Source organism: Crocodylus siamensis, chromosome 1, assembly GCF_052110815.1.
Source record: "Crocodylus siamensis isolate JL-2025a chromosome 1, ASM5211081v1, whole genome shotgun sequence".
Classification (NCBI taxonomy): Eukaryota; Metazoa; Chordata; order Crocodylia; family Crocodylidae; genus Crocodylus; species Crocodylus siamensis.
Window position 1 is genome coordinate 417,791,387 of NC_143395.1, and position 18,467 is coordinate 417,809,853.

The 18,467-nt window shown below is 49.7% G+C and overlaps 1 protein-coding gene across 2 annotated transcripts in view; it reads right to left on the bottom strand.

The window, feature by feature from the left end:
• Nucleotides 1–18,467, bottom strand: part of XRRA1 (X-ray radiation resistance associated 1) — a 34,059-nt gene that overhangs the window by 11,860 nt on the left and 3,732 nt on the right. For both annotated transcript variants that reach the window (XM_090030825.1, XM_090030824.1), the window contains exons 4-13: nucleotides 18,017–18,088; nucleotides 16,848–16,920; nucleotides 15,324–15,421; nucleotides 13,648–13,781; nucleotides 11,514–11,618; nucleotides 8,745–8,995; nucleotides 7,773–7,813; nucleotides 4,613–4,750; nucleotides 2,170–2,263; nucleotides 90–208 (exon numbers count right to left, since the gene is read on the bottom strand). In XM_090030825.1, coding sequence (XP_089886951.1) covers nucleotides 90–208; nucleotides 2,170–2,263; nucleotides 4,613–4,750; nucleotides 7,773–7,813; nucleotides 8,745–8,995; nucleotides 11,514–11,618; nucleotides 13,648–13,781; nucleotides 15,324–15,421; nucleotides 16,848–16,920; nucleotides 18,017–18,088 — 1,125 coding nt within the window. The remainder of the gene's footprint in view (nucleotides 1–89; nucleotides 209–2,169; nucleotides 2,264–4,612; nucleotides 4,751–7,772; nucleotides 7,814–8,744; nucleotides 8,996–11,513; nucleotides 11,619–13,647; nucleotides 13,782–15,323; nucleotides 15,422–16,847; nucleotides 16,921–18,016; nucleotides 18,089–18,467) is intronic.

The window sequence follows — 18,467 nt, forward strand, 5'->3', positions numbered from 1 at the left end:
CAGGCAAAACCCTGTACCCATGCAGCTGCAATTTTTCGCATCCCCTTGAATGGGAGCTAACAGCATCCTGGAGCCTTGGCCCTACCTACCTTTCTGTTGGCCTTGAGAGGAATACAGATGTGCAGCTTCCCCAGTTTGGAAATCTTTCTCCTGATCAGTTTTATCCCCAGTTTGCACTGCAGGAAACTGGTCAGCAGAGGTGGATCACCTGCAAAAACACGGGGGTTGCTTTAATCAATGCAATGGCAGTCCCAGTGATCGTCCCAAGCAAGGTCTCTCCACAGCAGAGCTCTCACAGCAAAGCAGCGTTCTGCTTGGCTTCGCGGAAGCCAGCTGGACGGACTCTGCTGGAAGTACAAGTAGGGGCAGCACTTTCTGCTGGGTCCCATTAAGTGCAGAAAGAGTTAAAGCTTTCTTATTGGGGGTGATCTAAGTGTCCCTATGCCTGTGCACTACTACAGGGATTTCTTGGGTTTCTGAGCTTTGCTGGTTGCCCCATGGGGCTGGGAGGGAACCCTGCTCCCCCCACCTTTACTGCTACATGTGTGAGTGGTTTGAAGCCTTCCTCAGGGCTTTGGGTGTTGACTGCAGCCAAGGCTAGAGATTGTGACTGGCCTGTGCCGATGCTCCTGCTGAGATTCAAACCTGGATGTTCCTCGCTAGAGGGTCTTGCCCCACCACTCAGGATCACACTGATGCTATATTTGCAGCCCGGCTGTGCAGGGTTTTGCCTTCCTCTGTAGCAGACAGCATGGCCTTTCCTGGGATCTCTTAAGCATATATTAACATCAGCAGGATGTTGGCACCGTGGTCCCCCAGCTTTACCTGTGGCAGGTTCAAGTGTAAGGTCTTGTGTGGTATCAGAGTTAACTGTAGTTTTATTAAGAGGTTAGATTGTGGATTTGTATAGCATGGTTTGGATAGGGCTGATCCTGGCTCAGGCAGGGAGTTGGACTAGATGTGACCTCTGGAGCTCCCTTCCAGCCCCACTTCTTTATGACTATGAAGAGCCTTGGGGCCCAGCTCCACTGACATCCATGGAGACCCTCAGCTGCCATCACTCCACAGATCTCAACAGAGCTACAGTGACTGGGGATAGTGAAGGGTCTGCCCCCATTTCTCAAGAGGGCTGACAAGTCACTGGCACAGGACCCCAGAGGATCAAGCTTTCAGATGCAGGAACCTAAAGGAATTAGCCTCTAAAATCAAGAGTCATGAATCTCTTAGACAACCCAGAAGACCCTAGCCCCAGAGCCATAACAAAGGCTCAGCACCCTATACAGGCTCCCTCTCCAGAAAGTCAAGGCCTTAGATTCCTACATAAAGTGGCCCCATCTCCAGGGGGAGCTGGAAGTGAACACTCCCAAGCAGCCCATGCTCATTAGGAGAGGTGAGGCATGCTCCCCACCAGGGCAGCTAGCTCTGCTGGTGGTTTTAGGGATGGAGTCCCTTATCCCAGCAGCCTTCCCTTATCCCAGCAGCCTTTGCACCAGCTCGCAGCTATGGGCACAGTCTCTGTGGCTGGGAAAGCAGAAGGACCATCAGATGCAACTAGTCTATGAGGAGCAGCACACCTTCCACCCTTTCCCTACAGCCGCCCACAATGTGAGCCGTAGTGCCCTAGTGAGAAACTGAGTATTTGTGTGGGGCAGACCCTTTTGTGCATTGAGTGTACCTCCCCTGCATGGGTCCCTCCTCACAAAACATCAAGCCCTGTTATTCTTTGCACTACCCTAACATAAGGAAGCTCAACCCCCAGCCTGAAGGCCAAATCTGGCCTGAGGAACCATGTCACCTAGCCTGCACAGCTCTCCATGGTTCCAGGCATTTGGCAGTAGGGGAGTGGTAGCAAAGAATGTTGCCGCTGCTCTTCCACTGCCAAATTTTTAAGTCCTGTGCAGATGGATCAGACCCTGGCCAGGCCAGCACAAAGTGCTGGATCAGGCCCATGGATGGGATCCAACCCATGAACCAACCCAGCACCCCCCATCCAGCCCATGGGGTGAAAAGGCTGGGCACCGCTGCCCCAGTGCCACCATCCAGGACCCTTTTGGGTCAGATGCCATATCAGTGCAGAACAAGGGAAGACATACAGTCTAAGGCACTAAGGACAGTGGTGATACAGGGAGACAGGAGAGTTCCCTGTAGGGTGCACGGCCGACACTGTACCACTCCTGGAAGTGCTGAGGGGGTTCCCGTAGAAGCTCAACTCCAGCAGAGATGGAAAGAGAACGGCGGGAAGCAGATCCTCCTCGCTTTCAATCTGCAAGATAAAACACTGTCCAGAAGAACTGCCTCCAGTCCCCTCCCAAGTGGCTGTGCTGAATAGAGGACATGACCTCAAGAGATTGGGGCACAGGATGGTGCAAAACCCCCAGGTAGCAACTGAGGATGCAGAGGATCCGGAGATAAGCTGCATCCCCAAGGCACTGAGATCATGTGCCACACCCAAGCAAGCTCTGGCAGCACAGGAGGGTGCAGGCACCCTTCCCTTGCAGCCTGGCTGCTCAGGGCAATGTGGAGCAGCACATACTGGGAGGTGCAGCCTCCATGAGCCACATCTCCTTGTCTGAAAGGAGGAATCACAGGACATAACGCAAGACAACAACAGTTGGGCCCGAAGGTGCGAGAGGAAGAGGAGCGACCCAGCCTGACCCCGCAAGCACTGCAGCCATCTCAGCTGCGTGTGTGGGCACAAGGCCAGGGAGGAGGGAGAAGGTGCCTGCTCTATACCAGTGCACTCACAGCCAAACCTCCCATTGCTTTCTGAGCTGCATAAGCTGGGCAGGGAAGTGCTGGGCACACGCTGTCCCGCACCCGCTGGCAGCTGATGGCCAAAGCAGCCATATGTGTAGGCCACATGAATGCAGTAGGGGCAGCGGTTTCCAGGCCAGCACCCTGAGGCAGAGGCAGCCTGATCCTGCTGCTACCAATGCAATGGCACAGGGGCTCCTAAGAACCAAATGGCATAGGCTGGGAGGGAAGTCACTGATTCACCAGAGAGTGCAGGTGAAACAAGGCAAGCCTGAGATGAGGGACTTGAGATTTCCAAGCCCATCAGCATCACAGGGTAAAGAACATACCCTTGGGGTGGGTGAGAGGTCCCATCAAGGACCTCTGCCAGGACCAGCTATCTCCACCAAGAAATCATGCCTATAGTTTCAAAGTTGGTCGGGTCGGAAGGGACCTAAGTAGGTTATCGAGTCTGACCCCCTGCCATAGCAGGAAAGAATGCTGGGGTCAAACGACCCAGCAAGGTGATTATCTTGCCTCCTTTTGAAGACCCGCAGGGTAGGGGCAAGCACCACTTCCCTTGGAAGTTGGTTCCAGATCCTAGCCACCCTAACAGTGAAGTAGCACCTCCTAATATCTAGCCTGAATCTACTCTCAGTCAACTTATGGCCATTATTCCTTGTAACTCCCGGTAGTGCTCAGGGGAACAGGGACTTTCCCACAGCCTGCTGGTCCCCCTTGGCCAGTTTACAGACGGCCACCAGATCCCCCCTCAGCCTTCTCTTGTGCAGGCTGAACAGGTTCAGGTCCCGTAGCCTCTCCTCGTAGGGCCTGCCCTGCTGCCCCCTGACCATGCGAGTGGCCTCCTCTGGACCCTCTCCATGCTGTCCACATCCCTCCTGAAGTGCGGCGCCCAGACCTGGACACAGTACTCCAGCTGCGGCCTGACCAGTGTCACACAGAGGGGGAGGATCACCTCCCTGGACCTGCTCGAGATGCATCTGTGGATGCAGGACAAGGTGCGGTCGGCCTTCCTGACCGCGTCCCCACACTGCCGGCCCGTGTTCATCTTGGCATCAATGATTACTCCAAGATCCTTTTCCACCTCTGCCCTAATGAGAAGGCAGTTCTCCAGCCTGTAGGTATGGTGCTGGTTCTTCCTCCCCAGGTGCAGCACCTTGCACTTGTCAATGTTGAAAACCATCCTGTTCTCATCCGCCCACCCCTGTAACCTGTCTAGGTCCGATTGCAGCCTGTTCCTCCCTTCTAGCGTGCCCACTTCCCCCCACATCTTAGTGTCATCTGCAAATTTGAACAAGGTGCTATTCACCCCCTTGTCCAAGTTGCTGATGAAAATGTTCAACAGCGCAGGCCCAAGGACCGAGCCCTGGGGGACCCCGCTGCCCACATCTGTCTAAGTTGAATATGGCCCGTCCACCACCACTCTCTGGGTGCAGCCCTCCAGCCAACTGGCAACACATCTGACTGTGTAGTCATCGATGCCACAGTCGCCTAATTTCTTAATGAAAATGGGGTGTGAGACAGTGCCAAAGGCGTTCCTAAAGTCCAGAAAGACTACATCCAAGGATTTTGTGACCTAGTCATAGAAGGCCACCAGGTTGGTCTGACAGGAACCTGAATGAACCTGTGTTGATTGCCCCTAAGTATGATCTCCCCTGCTGGTCCCTCGCAGTTGTGCTCCTGGATAATTTTCTCAAAGAGCTTCCCCAGGAAGCCTAGGGCTTGCCTAGGGCTTGCACACAGGAGAGAAATGACAGCTCCCACTTCCTGCGCTCTCACAAAGTCACTTCAAACTGCCAAATTTATCCTTACACCAAGGCAGATCAAGGGAAATCTTTCACCCCAGGGACTGAATCACCTTGTTGTTGGCCAGGCTGAGAGACCTCAGTTCTGGAAAGGGCGGCACAAAGTCTTGGTTCACTGTGTTCACGGAAGCTGCCGGAAGAGCCTCAGAGTCAGCAGGGCATGACTGGTTGTTCCCTTTGTCGGAAACATCCTACCAGAAAGAGGGGAACAGGAGAAAGGGAGATCTGATGTCACACCAGGAGGTGATAGGGACATGGCAACATCAAATCCACTCCAGTGCCCATGTGCCCTAACAGCCACCAGCAAGGCATTAAGTGTAAAGAAAAATGTACAAAGTCAGTAGATGGAGCGCGATGCTCAAAACGTAGGAACAGGGACCAAGACGCCTGGGTTCCATTCCCATCTCCGCCACTGACTGACTGTGAGACCTTGGACAAGCCACTTAACCGCTCTACCTTTAAAAGATGAATTGGTATAAATGGGTATCAACCTACCACTGGATACTTTTTCTCTGATGGCTGCCTCTTGGGCTCCAGGATTCAGAGTTTTCATTTGTAACTCTAACGCTTATGCATGCAATGAACACCTTCTTGTACAAACTGGACGCAGGCAGGCATCATGAATTGGTCGGAGACATCTCAACAGCAACTAAGAAAGCAGCATGGGCCTTATCAATGTAAATGGGGCACTGAATCTGACCATTTGATGTCTGTGTAACTCACTTTTCCCCTAGTGCTGAGAGTTGGCAAGGCAGATGTGGAACTGTCATGTTGGGGAAAACTGTGTGACCTCCTGCGTGGTCCAGCAACTTCGATGACATAACAAGCAGAAGAGGAGACACTGCTTGTACTTACTTCTTTCCTGAGAATTGCTGTACGTTTGTAAAGCATTTAGAAACCTTTGTACAAAGCTCTCCATGGAAATATAGCCTGGCTCTTCCTATCTGGATATTCAGTAGCAGCTGATAGTTCCTTTGTGTTACTTAAAAAGCAACCAAAATGCACTTTAAAACAGCTTTCTTTGAAGATTGTGCCATCGCAGGACCAAGTTCTGGGGCACCTTCTGAGAGCCTTTCACATGTCGCATGATGATGGACGGGGAACCACCTTGCAGTTTGAAATACATCCAACTTGGTTGTATAACATTTAAGATGTGGGTTACACTCCCCTCTCCTGGATGGAATCAGAACTACTCTTATTATACGTATGTATACACACACACACACACACACACACACACACACACACACACACATGCATATTCACACATGTGCGCACATACACGCATATGTGTGGTGGGCTGGGGGGGTGTTGCACCTGTGATACTAAAGAGTTGTGTGTTAACACCTCTGAAAAAATGTGCTGCTTTAGTGCCTAAACGGATCTTGGTGCCTAAGTTGAAGCCCTCAGGTCTGACACGATGGGCAAAAAAATGCATGCAGGGTCATACAGCGAGGGAATGGCAACCCTGGATCTTAACTGCCAACCAGAAGCACTACAACACGCTTACAACCGGATAGGAAGTGTTACAGGGAATCAGAAAGGCACGTGTGCACAGCCTCACCTAAATTTCAGGCTCTGAAATATAATTCTGAGTTGTTAAATGTTTTGGGGTCTCTTCTAGTTGGGTATCTCACCCACCCACATATATTGCAGGGGATGCATTGGGTAGCCAACAGGAATTGCAGGAGGGGGATCTGAAATCCCACAGCCCTCTTGGTGTTAAGCAGCATTTGCACTTCTCCCTGCAGCTGTGAATTGGGTGTTTCTGACCACATGGAATCACAGTCAGAGCCTCCTAATCGCCCAAGAGCACAGCCTTATGGACTTGTAGAGCAGGGAAGCCTCCATCTATCCAAAGGATGACTTAGAGGTTTGGGAGCTTGTCCAGGATTTGGAAGCCTGGGTTCCAGGACCCATGCTGCTACAGAGGTTCAAGCCCACCTCTGCCCCTGGGATCTGACTGTTTATGCTTTTTATTCAACAGCAATATAAAAGGCTCAAGCAGCCCTCAAGGACATAGCCCAGGAGTCCCTTCCTGGCAACTACCCACCTGGCTAGGCTGCAGCCAAACTCTCTCCTGCTTGCTCACCACCTGGCCACATGACTTGACTGCCCAGTGGGTCAGCTTCAAGGGAAGCCATGAAGGGTTCCCTCAGTCAAGCCCAGCCTGGTGGGGGGGGCACTGTGTTTTCTTAGTAAGTGGCAAGGTAGGTTCAAATGCCCTCTAGCTGAGTGTGACCTAGAACCCAGGTCTCCAGCTCCCTGGGTCAGTGTCCTAACTACTGGACTATGGAGCAAAAGGCATCCAGGGGTCTCCTCTTCCTCCACTGGGCCTTGCTGCAAGGGCAGCAGCTAGTTTATGAAAAGCCAAGCAGTATGCAGTGGGGGTCAGACACCAATGTGCACATTCCATCCAAAATGACAGATGTACCAGGCATGAAGCAAGACCCAACTTCTCCTACAACTAGCTACATTCTGGCCCTAGGGCAAGAAGGCACAGGCATGGGCTGAAATACCCCAGACTTCCCCTGCATGTAACCATGTAGCTGGGACTTAGCTGAGCGACCTATTAGACAACAGACATCCCTTCTGCTGAAAAAGCTGGTAGCAAGCTTGCATCTGTCTTTGACTCCAAGCCTGGGTGAGCAGTATTTTGCACAGCTGTCCCTTTTAAAGAAGCTACGGCAGATGTAGGTCAAATGTTCACTGTTTAGGTGAGAAGTCCTTTGAGAAGGCTCCTTTCTGACAATGGTGGGTCCTAGTCAAAAACCATTCAGGCTGATCAGCCTCAGCATTATCTGATGGGCTTGCAAAAAATAATTAAGAAAGAGACTAACATTGACAGAGCGAGAATCCTGTGGAAGAGGAAACTGTGCAATATACCTGCCAAGCCAGTGCTCCTCAAGCTTGTTAGACTCAAGGCTCCCCTTTGAAAATGGCAGCTCTCAGCTTTCACTTGTTTTTTGACTATGGAAAAATAACAAAGTTATTCTGCCATGGTGCAGAGCTCCAAAAGCCGACAGCAGGGCAGACAGGTGTTGACACTATGGATTCCTATTTGAAATCTGTGCGTTATGGAGCCTGTCGAAGTGCTTGCACATCTAACAGTGCTAATATGTTGTGGCACTCTGTGGCACCCTTACAAGGCTCTCGCAGGCCCCATGGTGCGAATCACTGCCCCGAGCTGTACACTACCAGGGGAGCTCTTACCAGAGATGGTGGCTCTCGAGAGGCTGAAGTGAAGATGACCTCTGCAACAAAGCACAAACAAACAGGTTCAAAGTACAACTGCATGAAGCTGACTCTTGTCTTAGCTGCTACCACACCCAGGGGAATCTGAAGGATACAGGCCATGCTAGAGTCATCTGCAGTGGCTGCACAAGGACAGCATGGCCACTTCCACGCACACCCCACCCACCCACTTTCATCTGCACACTCCCAGCCTGGAACTGCATCAGTGAAGCCTCCTAAGGGCATCCCCCGCAGCTGTTCTCAGCCAGGCTAGAGACTGAAGTCTGGAGAGTAGCCACAGCAGGATCCTCTGGAATCTGGATTTGGAGCATTGCTGTGGTGTAGGCATCCCCGAAGAGACAATCTTCAGGTGATGTCTTTTGTCAGAGTCTGCCCACAAGAACACCAGTTAGTACCAGCTAAGGCCTGGCTCAATGGCAACACATCTACTGAGGCTAGGAACAGGAGCTGGTCCTTAGCGGGCTTGCTGAATGCACTGCATTCTCTGGAGGAAGTCAATGGGACTTTGGTATTGAATACCTGCGTTCCTTGGGCCAGGATTTTACCCACATCAGTTGTAAGGTTGGGGGAGGGGGTACTTCTTGTAACCACCTCATCTGATGTCCCACCGCAGCACTCCTTATGTCTATGGAGGAGCTCTATTTTCCTGCTGCTTCTTTTGATCTTGGCTGGTCTCACCCACTCTTCCCCCAGGGAATTAATTCCTAACCCTAATTTCCTCCAATGCTGCTGAGCATATGCTGTCTGAATGCATATGCTGTCTGAATCCCGTCGCATGTAGCTGTACCCACTGATGCACAGTGAGGAGCTCCAGAGAAGCCCAGCAGTGGATGAAAAGGTCTGATCTTTCTGCCCCATGAAACCTGCCAATGATTTCAGCAGGAGCTGGGAGAAGGCCCTGAGGGGGCAAAGCAAAGCAGAGCTGTTCACCTGTCCTGTCTAGATCCTTGCTGTTCTGTAAGATAAAGTATTCCAGTTGTCCTCCCTTCTCCTTCAGCTCCTTGTGTCCATCTGCCCCACCTCGCTGTCTCCGCTTGTGCCACTGCCGGAGCCTGCTCCCTGCCTCTGCTCTGGTACCCACCTTGGCCACGTCAGGGGAGAGGGAGAACCGGGAATTCCCCTTCTGATGCAGGTACGGGACCTTCAAAATCCCGTTCTTGTCCAGATTCAGCTGCTTCAGGCTAAGCAAAGGCAGAAATGACAGGCAGGCCTGAGACCTCACCATCGCACACGTACCATTATCGCCCTCTTTTAAGCGCTGTCACAGGCACATGGAGCTGTGAGCTCCCCTAGCACCCATGCGGCTGCTGTCCATCCCTGAAATACAGCAGATCACAATCCTGAGAGATCCACAGGACCCTTCTCTCCCACTGAAGTCAATGGAAGTTGAAGATGCTTAGCACCAGTCAGGAAAGCTCAGCATCCCTCAGACCAGCTTGGATACTGCCATGCTCAGGAGTTAGCAGACCAGGCCTGCTGGCAGTGGGCTGGATGCTCTTCAGCTTTGCCTAAAAGGGGTGGTACAAGGATTTTTTTTACTCGCTGTCCTTCCACAGCAACAAGCAACCCATTGCCTGTTTTACCCTTGCAGCCATGCTGTGAGGAAGTGAAGTGTTATTATTCCCATTTTACAGATGGCAAACTGAAGCCCACTGAGGTTGGGTGGCTGGACTGAGGTTACATAGAAAGTTTGCTGAAGAGCCAGGTATAAAATCCAGGGTTCCTGCCTGCTGCTGCCTGCTTCAGTTTTCATAGATTTCATAGACATTAGGGCTGGAAGGGACCTCGGGAGATCATCGAGTCCAGCCCCCTGCCCAAAGGGCAGGAAGTCAGCTGGGGTCACAGGATCCCAGCAAGATAAGCATCCAGCTTGCTCTTGAAGGTATTCAATGTAGGTGCTTGAACCACCTTCGATGGCAGACTGTTCCAGACCTTGGGGGCTCGGACAGTAAAGAAATTCTTCCTTATGTCCAGCCTGAAACAGTCTTGCAGGAGTTTGTGACCGTTCGACCTCATCATCCCTTGGGGCGCTCTGGTGAACACACGTTCCCCCAGATCCTGGTGGTCACCCCTGATAAACTTACAGGTGGCCATCAGATCACCCCTGAGCCTGCGCTTTTCCAGGCTAAAGAGTCCCATGGCTCTCAGCCTGTCATCGTAAGATCTGCTTTCCTGACCTCTGATCATGCGCGTGGCTCTCCTCTGGACTCTCTCAAGCTTCTCCACATCCTTGTTGAATTGTGGAGCCCAAAACTGGACGCAGTACTCCAGCTGCGGCCTCACTAAGGCTGAGTATAAGGGGAGAATGACGTCCCGGGATTTGCTCGAGGAGCATCTATGGATGCACGCCAGCATTTTGGTCGCTTTACTAGCCGCAGCATCGCATTGCAGGCTCATGTTCATCTTGTGGTCAATGATGACCCCCAAGTCTCTTACTTTTGTAGTGCTAACCAACGTAGCACTGCCGAGCCTATAAGGGTGCTGCAGGTTTTTCCTCCCAAGGTGGAGGACCTTGCATTTTTTGGTGTTAAACACCATCAGGTTCTCGTCTGCCCATTTGCTGAGCTTGTCCAGATTAGCCTGGATCACCCGCCTATCTTCTAGCGTGGATGCTTTGCCCCAAAGTTTGGTGTCATCGGCGAACTTGGCCAGTCCGCTCTTGACTCCAATGTCCACATCGTTAATGAAGATGTTGAACAGTATGGGTCCCAGGACAGAGCCTTGAGGGACCCCACTGGTCACAGGGCACCATGATGAGTGACTGCCATCAATCACAACCCTCTGGGTCCGACCACTCCTCAGTGTAGTTCCTCCCCTCCTTATGCTCACAGGCCATTGGAAACTCTACTCCATGACAGCTGAGGAAGGACAAAATGCCAGACCCAGCATCTTCCTAGCACCCAACCTGCTGGGAGGAAACGTGATCCAGCAGCTAATGTTGGTGCTGGGAGCTGTGTGCAGGAACAGATAATACCAACCCATGGCAAACGATGTTGAGCAGGTCAGTGTCTGTGCAGGGGCTGGTGGTTTAAAGAGCATCAAAAGCACAGAATGACATTCAGCCAGGTTCTCCTCACCACTCCCTTTGGCATTTTCATGCCTGCCCTTTCCCTAGCTACACAGTGCACCCACAACTAGCTCCCACTTGGATTTTACCAAGGGTGTCCTCCAAAATCCCTTTGGATCCATGAAACACATCACCAATTGCCACCTTCACAATACAAACCCCCACCAGGAATCTCCTAGGGTGGGACTGTGCTGTACCCTCTTCAGCACAGCTGCCTGTGAAATGCAGCGCCCACTACACAGGACACAGAAATAACAAATACAAATGCTTCATCAAATAGGGTCTACCCAACAGCTTCCCTGACCCAGCTAGTCTGAAATAAAGTGCTGGGCCTTGTGAGGCAGCTGGAAGGAACAGGAAATCTCACTCATGGCCTCAGTTATGCCCCAAAGGTCATGCAGAGCCTCAGGTACCAGCAAATATACCCGTCTGTCTTAGGGCAGCTGGTGGTTTTCACTGTGCTGTTGGTTCCCTTTGATTCCCAGATCCCAAGTCTGGGCAAAGTAGAAAGGAAAATCCCCTCAAGCAGTTACCCTGACTCTCTGTACAGCTTTCAGTGGGGGGGGCCGCAGGCAGAGATGGGGACATGCCAAGAGTGATCACACATCTGCTGTGGGAAGAAGGATCTTTACCTGCGAAGATTAGCCAGGCTCACAAAGACGCTCGGGTGAGAAAGATCATTGTCATCCAGCAACAAGATTTCTAGAGAAGGGAACCTTGGTGGAGCAGAACCACCCCTGCAGATATAAAGGGACTCTCATTAATAAGTCACACTGACAAAGACTGGCAGAAAACACACTGCTAGCTGTCACGCAAGGGGAAAATACAATTCAACCAGTGATACAAGCCTTGATCTCTTCCCATTTTCATATAAAAATCTGACAGTGCACTTGAGGCGATGTGTTGTATTAACAACCTATTTATAAATGGCATGTAGAGAGTTAACAAATGATTAATCCATGTTATAAACAAGTAACTACCTTACATGTGCTCTTGGTGGATGACCAGTTGGGACTTATAAAAATGCACAACAATTAGCCCTTGAATGACATTTATTAACTATTAATCCCTTATTTACTATTACCTAAGCCAGGGGCTCCCCCCAGATCAGGAAATTTCGCGGTGGGGGTGCAGTAGCAATTAACACGGCTACCCGCCCCTCCACCAAATTCTTAAACCCCAAGCCCTGCATGGTAGGTCACAACTGAGACATGTCCCCTTGTCTCCACATGGCTGGGCTGGGGCCAAGCCATGCCCCCTTCCACTCTATAGGGTTGGGTTGGGGCAAGGGCAAGCCCCTTTCTCCAGTGGTGCCAGATTGAGTCTGGACTGCTGCCCACCACCTACCCCCACCCAGCTGGAGGGGCTCCACCATGCCTGCCCCAGGCGCCAAAACACCAGCCAGGTCTGGCCCATGGACAGACCAGGCACCAGGCAAAAAGGTTGAGCACCACTGAACTAAGTCTTTATTAACAATCAATAAGCAAAACTATACTATATACTGTAGCCATGACACAATGTGTTATGCTATTTTTACTGTGGCACTTATGACAGTGACAGACTAAAGCCATGGCACCTGCCAGCCATCCTGGAAGCCCTCTGACAGCAGGCACCAGTCCTGAAGGAGCAGATCCTGTTCCTTGAGATGACAAAAGGGGTTTTGCTTTCACAGGAAGCAGGGTTGAGCATGAAGTCCTTGCTCCAGCAAAAGCCCCATATGAGGCAGTCAAGTTAACTGATTTCAGGGGGAGTTTGTCTGAGCAAGCATCGAAGGCGCAATCCTGATCACCCTTCACTCCCAGGATGCCACCAGGATCAATGGGAGCTGAGGGCACTCAATACTCCTGGCAGTCAAGCCTTTAGGTTTGGGCCCAGAAAGGATCCAGTCTGGCCAAGTTGATGCGAGTCCCCATCCCTCAGGTGGAAACCTCACTGATTTCAAGGGTAGTACTGACATGATGGAAGTGTACTCATGTGAGCAAGAGGTTTGCAGGACAGACTCAAGATCATCACCACCAGTTACAGGAAAGCACTCTCCTGCGTTGGCTCCTTCAACCCAACCCCTTGGTTCTGCAGATTTATCCTCTGATTACTTGGGCTTCAGACACTGAAGCTGCTATGGCTCCAATGAGTCTGTTCAAGCTACCCACAAGTTTGCACCCATTCCCTGACCTCAGATGCCCCTGTGGTGAAAGGAATGAGACTGGAGTTAATGGGGATGCCTCATGTGACGACAGCTGGGGGGCCTTTCCATACTCAGCACCTTGTCTAGGTAGAAGAGCTATGTCATCTCCCCCTCAGATGACCCACAGGATGAGAAGCAGGATCTCTGGTCTGACCAGGCTCTCTCCTACTCCCAGCAGATCTTGGAGCTGACAGAGTCCGCAATCTCCACAGCTCTCCTTGCACTACAGTTGCCACAGCCAACCTGTGTGTTTGTGGAGCTAACAAACTGGACATTCCCACTCCATGGGTCTCGCTCCCTGTGATAGGTATCAGCTACTGTGAGGTTATTCACTGATAAAAAAAAAATAAAAGATTGCCATTTTCAAGAGGTAATTGCTGTCAGGAGAGGTTAAATCCCCTGCCAGCCAGCCATGACAATGGCTCTCTATCAAATTAACAAAGTTACCTGCCACACAATCATCCCTTTAACCCCAGCAGCATGTCTTTCCAATAGGACAGTAGCGTTAGTTCATATAATGGCCTGACTTTACTCAGGTCAAGCCACCAATGCTTAAAGCTTGTCTTGTTTTCAGGACTTACTCCTCTGAGATTACCAAGTCGGGAGGGAGAGATTGAAGTCCATTGGCTGTCAGGTGAAGAACCTTGAGTTGAGACAAAACTCCCAATGCTCGAACATCCTCAGGAGACAAATTATTGTAAGACAGGTCCAGTAACTAGGGACCACGAGAAAGAGAAAGTCCTGATTTAATGCAGAACAAATACTTAGTTTGGACTATGCTGATATGCTTTATTACTAAGCCCTGTGAAGAGAGTTGTTTCTTTCCCTCATCATAATCATCACACTTGGTCTGGAAGATATGTGATTTGATTTAAAAAACAAAATATATCTATAACATTGAAAATTATACTTTCCCTAAAAAAAAATTGATTGTAGGATGAAACTTCATTTTTCAGCAATAAAATATCCAGCAGCTATGACAACATAGTATTCTTGTTGTTTGTTCATGGAAGATGTACCATGGAGTGTGACAGAGCCAGAACAGGGCACTGGGGAGAATGGAGTTTTAACGGGGAAATACTTGGCAATGACGGGCCCTATCTACACAAAGAATCTTATAGTCCAAAATCACAGAGCCACTGATCTAAAATTGTATTTCTGCTAGCAAGGCTGTAGCAGATGGGAGGGAGCACAGCTCTGGCCAAAAGGGCCTTGAAAATTCTGTTGTCCAAAATGCATTTCACTGAAGCTTGGCCCACCGCCCTGTCTGGCCCAGCTGAGCAACTCACCCCCTGCATGGGCAAGTGAAAGTGCAAAGCTCTAAGGCTGCTGGGTTAGCTGGTGTAAAGAGGACCTCAGTCCCACTTCCCAAGAACCTTCTACACTAAAGTGGGAAGAGGTACAGGAGGTAAAGAGATTGCTTCACCCAGTAGAGCCCAGAGATGATGGCTGTGGAGGGGACAGAGAAAGCTGAAATTTCCCATATCCAGGTGACTTGCTGGATTCTTGGTCACTTGGGGTCTTTAAAACAGGATCCTCTGTCTGTAAGGGCTTTGCTCTTGCCCAGCCATGAGTGTGATGGGCCCAATGCTGACCCTGCTGAGGGGAAATTCTTGGGCTTGGTTCTTGCCTCTCGGTCTTCCAGTCCAAATGGGTATTTTGTTTCCCAAAACATAGTCAGTGATTAAACCCAGAGGCGATGCTGCTGGGGCTGTAATGTGCCTCATAGGGTCTGAAAAGACACCTCTCTCTCTCTGGCAGGGCTGCAGGGGGCACAAGGACTGAGGATGACCAACACCTGGAGCCACAATAGCTGCGCCTTTGCCTGAGGAATTCCAGTGCCTCAAAGCATGTCTCCAGGGAAGCGCATGAGGCATTCAAGTCAACCCCATTTTACACACGGGATAGTTGAGACCTAGAAGGGAAAACATCAAGCAACACCATGCAGCAAGTGGGCTGCTTGGCCAGGTGTCCTGACTCTGTGCACCATGCCCCAATCAGCTGTGGCCACTGCAGGTGGGCTGGGTCACGCTGTTGCCATGTGTTTAAAACTAAGGACCCCACAGCCTATTTGTAAGTGACTGCACAGTGCAGAGTTGGAAGAGATTTCAAGGGTCATCCGCTCCAACCCCTCTACATTCTCCATTAAATAATGTGCATAACAAATGGAACATAGATACACATTGCTGTGACCACCCCAACTGTACCTTGAATGTGGGGCTAGAAAGTTAGAGATCCCTCCTTCTCCCAATCTTACCTCCAAGGTCAGAAACTCCCCAGCCTGGATTTTCAGATGCCTCAGTCCATTCAAGGAAAGCTCCAGCTCCCGTAATCCTGGAAATTTACGGAATGCCTCTATATTGATAAAAGAGACAATATTCACATGAGAAATCAGTCACTTTAAAAGAGTAACTCACATCTGGCTGTGACAGTACATGAGGGTAAAGTACCAAGAGTGGGACCATGTTTCCCTGAGAGGGGAAGAAACAAGGCAATTATTTCTAATGCTTGGTCAAGGGGTAAAGCTTTTCCTTTGAAAATGCCAACTTTTAAAAATGAACAGTGGCTTTCTAGAGGGAGGTGCTGTTGTGTCAATTTTGAAGGAAGGAGTGGCCTAGACAGTCCAACTACTAAAGTGATCCCACTGAGATGCAACACGAAGCAGTTAAATCAAGCTTGGCATCATTCTACATGCAGAGACCTTGGCCTGCTAATTTCCATGACAGACACACCAAGACTTTCATGTTAAAAAGGCACAAAGAAATAGAAACAAGGATAAGAGACTGAGACTGAATATCCTGTCTCCAGCAAAGCAACTTGGAAAGGGTTTCATTAAGTTTGCCTTGCCTAACCATTCAATTCCAGTGTCACAAGGCTTTTCTTTTAGAAACAAGTGGGATACATGGGAGCAGAGCATGCTCTCTTATGCTGGTTTCACTGTAAAGGTAGGAAGCCTCAGACAGGTACAATAAAATATAGAACTTGTGAGAGTCAATCAAACCCGCACTCCACCTAACCCAGTGCCCCATGTCTTGCCCAGCATCACTGGTAGAATTTCTCTGGCAGTGGTCAGCACCCACTGCTTCAGAGGAAGAAGACAGACCTGGATAAGCAGCTGTGGTAATTTGCCTCCCATTGTAGCTCTCATTTTGATTAGCAGGAACTAGTGATTGGCTGAAGCTCTGAAGCTTGAAGCACCTCTCCCTCAAAAATGTGCTGACCTTAATCACCCTGGATACTCTTGATATTATTCCTGGATGTGTTTGTAGGAAAATACAAGCTAAACCTTAGCACAATCTCTACACTGTAGCAGGGCCAAATATAATTTCTCTTCAGAAGGACCCATTAAAATGCCTTGATCTCTGCTGAACAATTTTTTAGGTTTCTACTTATTAACGGAGCAGAGTGCACTGGAGTTGTACTCGGGAGACTCACTCCTGTTCCTAGCTCCCCCACTGACTTGTTACATGACCTTTGGCAAGTCACTGCTCTGTGCCTGTTTCCCCTCCTGTTATATGGGATAATGATACTGACTTTCTTTGGAAAAGGTTTTGAGATTTACTGATGAAAACAATCATATAAGAGCTAAGTGCTATCATTATAAGAACTGCTGCAAGGGAATCTACTAGAATGGGTGGGGAGAAGTTCTTTTGCACAGAAGTGCTACATGTACAGGAGGGGTTTTAAGCCTAATTAAGGCTCTAGCCACATGCTGAGACAAGCTTCTCTCTGCTCCCATGTTTCTGGGACACATCTCCATTCCAACAACATTATTCCTTACCTAACGTCAAGAGGTTTTCTGTAGCGTTGACAAAAGCAACAGAGTCAAACTGCTCAAAGTCATCGTCTTTGACCTGAGAAAGTACAAAGGAAAACAACCAGCCTGGTCTGAAATCAATGAGTCTTTTTTTAACTCTCGCAACATCTATATTGCAGTGTCTTCCAAAAGTCATACCCAACTCTGCTGTGTTACAGAAATGGAAAACAAGCTCTTTCATGTGCTTCTTCACTGTGAGTGATTTATATCCATATCTGAGCATGTGTACTTGCCTAGCTCAGCTGTGAGCAACCATGCTGCAAATCCTTATCCTGCTTCGTGTGTCCTCCCTAGTGTTGCAATCCTGCATGTTCTCACTAGGAGCCATATACCATGATTTCTTGTGCCACTCTATGATTCTTTCCCTGCGCATGCAGGGAGAATTACAGGAAAGCACTGGAGGACAATCAGCACTTCTGTGAGCCTTCTCCCTGTCAAGTGGACCAGTTACCATCCCGCAGGAAAGCTGTACCTGGATCTTAACCTTTCCCCGTTAGCTAGGACAGTTGAAAAGTTGAAAGCACCACTAAGCTTGGGTGGGAGGGTCATATCTGTTAATAGGCAAGAGATCAACTAAGTCCATAGTTTCATAGTTGGTTGGGTTGGAAGGGACCTGAGCAGATCATTAGGTCCGACCCCCTGCCATGGCAGGAAAAAGTACTAGGTCAAATGACCCCGGGCAGGTGTTCATCCAGCCTCCTCTTAAAGACCCCCAGGGTAGGAGACAGCACCACTTCTCTTGGAAGTTGGTTCCAGATCCTAACCGCCCTGACCACGAAGTCGCGCCTCCTGATGTCTAGTTTGAATCCACCCTCTGCCAGCTTGTGACCATTATTTCTTGTTACTCCTGGTAGTGCTCAGGGGAACAGGGACTCCCCCAGTGCCTGTTGGTCCTCTCTGACTAGTTTCTAAATGGCCACTAGATCCACCCTCAGCCCTCTCTTGTGGAGGCTGAACAGGTTCAGGTGATAGTACACATCTCACCAAGCCAGTGAATGGTTGCAGGGGAAGAAGGGTCCATGTTCTCACACATTTTTGCCTACAACACCAACCTGCAAAGGCCAGCTTGGTGAATGTCTCTCAAGATTTCATGATGTTTTCTATGTTCATTTTAGAGAGCATCTCATACTCACCAATGCCAGGTTCTTGTTGCTTATATTCACAGAACACAGATCTGAAGGTGTCTTCACACCATGAAGCTTCATCTGGGAGAACAAACCAAAGGGGTAACACTATCCAGCCTAGAGAAGCAATGTGATAGTTGGCAGTTCACCAACATAACAAGCAAAGCTCAGGGAAAATGAGGATGAAGGATGAAATGGTTTTAATGCCTAAACTATGACTTAATAGCACGACAGATGCTTCTGGCCTCATGTAATACTTGTAACATCAATAAAACCAGTGCAAGATCAAAAGCAGACACAAGCTGTTCCATTGAGTAAGGTTGCACTGACTTACTGAAGCTTTCTGATCACAACTTCCTTCAAGATTTTAGAACTAGTAGATGCTTTCCTCTCTGTAGCACAAGTGACTCATAATAACAGAGTGGAGAGGGTGAAGTGAGGGCAACTGTAATAGGAAATA